Source organism: Etheostoma spectabile, chromosome 15 (genome assembly GCF_008692095.1).
Source record: "Etheostoma spectabile isolate EspeVRDwgs_2016 chromosome 15, UIUC_Espe_1.0, whole genome shotgun sequence".
NCBI lineage: Eukaryota > Metazoa > Chordata > Actinopteri > Perciformes > Percidae > Etheostoma > Etheostoma spectabile.
The window spans coordinates 11,128,296-11,130,681 of record NC_045747.1 but is presented as its reverse complement, the minus strand read 5'-3'; the positions used below and the strand labels follow the sequence as shown (position 1 = coordinate 11,130,681).

At 46.1% G+C, this 2,386-nt stretch overlaps 1 protein-coding gene across 3 annotated transcripts in view; it reads left to right on the top strand.

The window, feature by feature from the left end:
• The window catches only part of adgrl1a (adhesion G protein-coupled receptor L1a), a 104,595-nt gene that overhangs the window by 60,669 nt on the left and 41,540 nt on the right, over positions 1 to 2,386 (top strand). For all 3 annotated transcript variants that reach the window (XM_032538531.1, XM_032538530.1, XM_032538529.1), the window contains 2 exons: positions 790 to 1,003; positions 2,055 to 2,164. In XM_032538531.1, the coding sequence (XP_032394422.1) occupies positions 790 to 1,003; positions 2,055 to 2,164 (324 nt within the window). The remainder of the gene's footprint in view (positions 1 to 789; positions 1,004 to 2,054; positions 2,165 to 2,386) is intronic.

The following is a 2,386-nucleotide window of genomic DNA, read 5'->3' as shown; positions in this document are numbered from 1 at the left end:
TGTGTGTGTGTGTGTGTGTGTGTGAATATAGAAGAGACGTAGGAAAGGTATTCAGTTATAGAGAGACAACAAGTGTCTCTCTCACAGCTCTTTGCAGCCCTCTTTCGTGCCTCTCAGCCTGGCTCAGCGATTAACCCTGAGTACCACGCTGTCCCTGCTGACACTTCTCCACACATAGTCCTGCTGCTGGCCACAGTAGTGCATTGACTTGCCTCTCAGATGGCTGATTAAAAGCAGTTGGTGTGTAAATGGTGTACACATCAGAGGTGAAGGTGTACACATGCACAAATTGTCTTTATTAGCTTGGTCTTTGTATGACTTCCTTATTCAGAGTGAACCCTAGCTGCTCTGACACCTTGTTGAGGTGGAATAGACCAAAGGAAGGACAAACAATTCTTCTTTGGTGTGGGGATGAGTAGGATATGCCGTTGCCCAGTAGGAGTTTAACATTTGAAGCTCTCACAGTTTGTTTCACAAGTGGTGCAATATCTTATTGGAGAAGCTTGTAGCTGCAAATGTCATGTCAATATGTATCTGTGATGTTCCAATGTGAAAATTGCAAGGCTGTGCCTTCAACAGTACTGAACCATTACTGCTTAGTGAAGGCAAGTCAATAATAGCTCATTTGTGTTTTACATGAGGACAATAGGAACCACTTTCATTCTGCCTGCTCTTGTCAAATACTACACATCATTTTTACAATGTGGTTGAATAATAAAGTGCCTCCTAAAACTATTAAGATTCATTGAATTATCAATAACTTTGCCTCTCTCCCTCTTTCCACTCCAGCTCTGAGCCGGTCAATGATGCCCTTTGGCTTGATGCGTCGAGAGCTGGCATGTGAAGGCTACCCGATCGAGCTGCGCTGCCCTGGAAGTGATGTCATCATGATTGAGACAGCCAACTACGGCCGCACCGATGACAAGATCTGTGACGCAGACCCCTTCCAGATGGAGAATGTGCAGTGTTACCTGCCCGACGCCTTTAAGATTATGTCACAGAGGTAACTATTGATCTGTTGTATTTTTAGCGAGTCAGAGACAGTTATTGGCCAAGAAAACAAGATGCTATTTCACAACTATTTGTCCAGAATTTCTGCATCTTAGCGAGACATGCATGTGTATGGTGTTGTATGTGTGTGTGTGTTTAGTGGCACATACTGTATGTGCGAGAGTGTGTTTATGTGAATGTGTATGTTTTGTTGCAAGAGTATTTGTGGGGCTTCTTACAGCTTCTCTCTGTGCTTACGCTCAGCATTTGCTTCCTCTGAGCTCAGATCAATGGAAGCGCTCTCCCAGCTATCCATCACACATGTATTGGAGGCACAGGGTGCTAGCTTGGGGAGTGAGGAGGGGTGGGAAGGGGTAGAGAGGAGTATTAAGGGGTTAAAGGAAGCACAACTGCTAGAAATGATGGGATGATAGAGTGAGTTCAGCAGAGACTTGAGATATGAATGGAGTGAGAGACAGCACTGGGGAGAAATGCTAAGACCTGGATAGAGAAGGAGTATGTGATCAGAATGAGTGAGTGCATGTGTGTGAGGATGTGTATCTTTTCTTCTGGGTGTTTCTCTGGTTGTGAAAACGTGAGAAGGCATGCAGCAATGCTGTTTAGATATAGGTATTTGCCTGTGAATGTTTTTCTTTTTTGTCTGGTAGAGTATTTGCCTTAGCCCCTGTTGTCCTTCCCTGTTCTCTCACCTCTAATTGCTCCCACTCACAATCCCCCTGGAGAGGAGACTCTTACGTCACTCGCCCTCTCTCTATCTCTTCCCTCCCTATTTCCTTCTATCTATCCTTCATCCCACTCTTTTTCCCCCATCCCTCCCTCCCTCTCTGTTTCCCACCTCCCCTCTGGTGCAGCTGTCACATGATCTAGTCTAGTGTGAAATTACTCTCTTCCCTACCGTTCTCTTCATCTTTCAGAGCCTGAAGATGTTTTTTCTGTACCCACTCCTCTTTGTCTTGGTGGCAATGGCACTCGTCATTTTTTTCACTTACTTCCTCCTTTCTCTTTCTTTTCTCCCTTCCTTCCCCGTCTGTCTACTCTCGCAGGTGTAATAACCGCACCCAGTGTGTGGTGGTAGCCGGGTCGGACGTGTTCCCAGACCCATGCCCAGGGACCTACAAGTACCTGGAGATCCAGTATGAGTGTGTCCCCTACAGTGAGTACTGAGATCCTGTCACCCCCTCCCACCTCCCTAACCTCCCATTCACCGCCCCTCCAATCCCTCCCCTTACCCCTCAACCTGAACCTACTGCCCCTCAAAAACCCTCGACAAATGATATTCTCACACTTACACATGCACACTTGCTTTCTATGGCTTTTTTTCGACACAAGTAAACAAAACAAGACAGACAATCATCCTCACCTGGTTTCTCTCTCT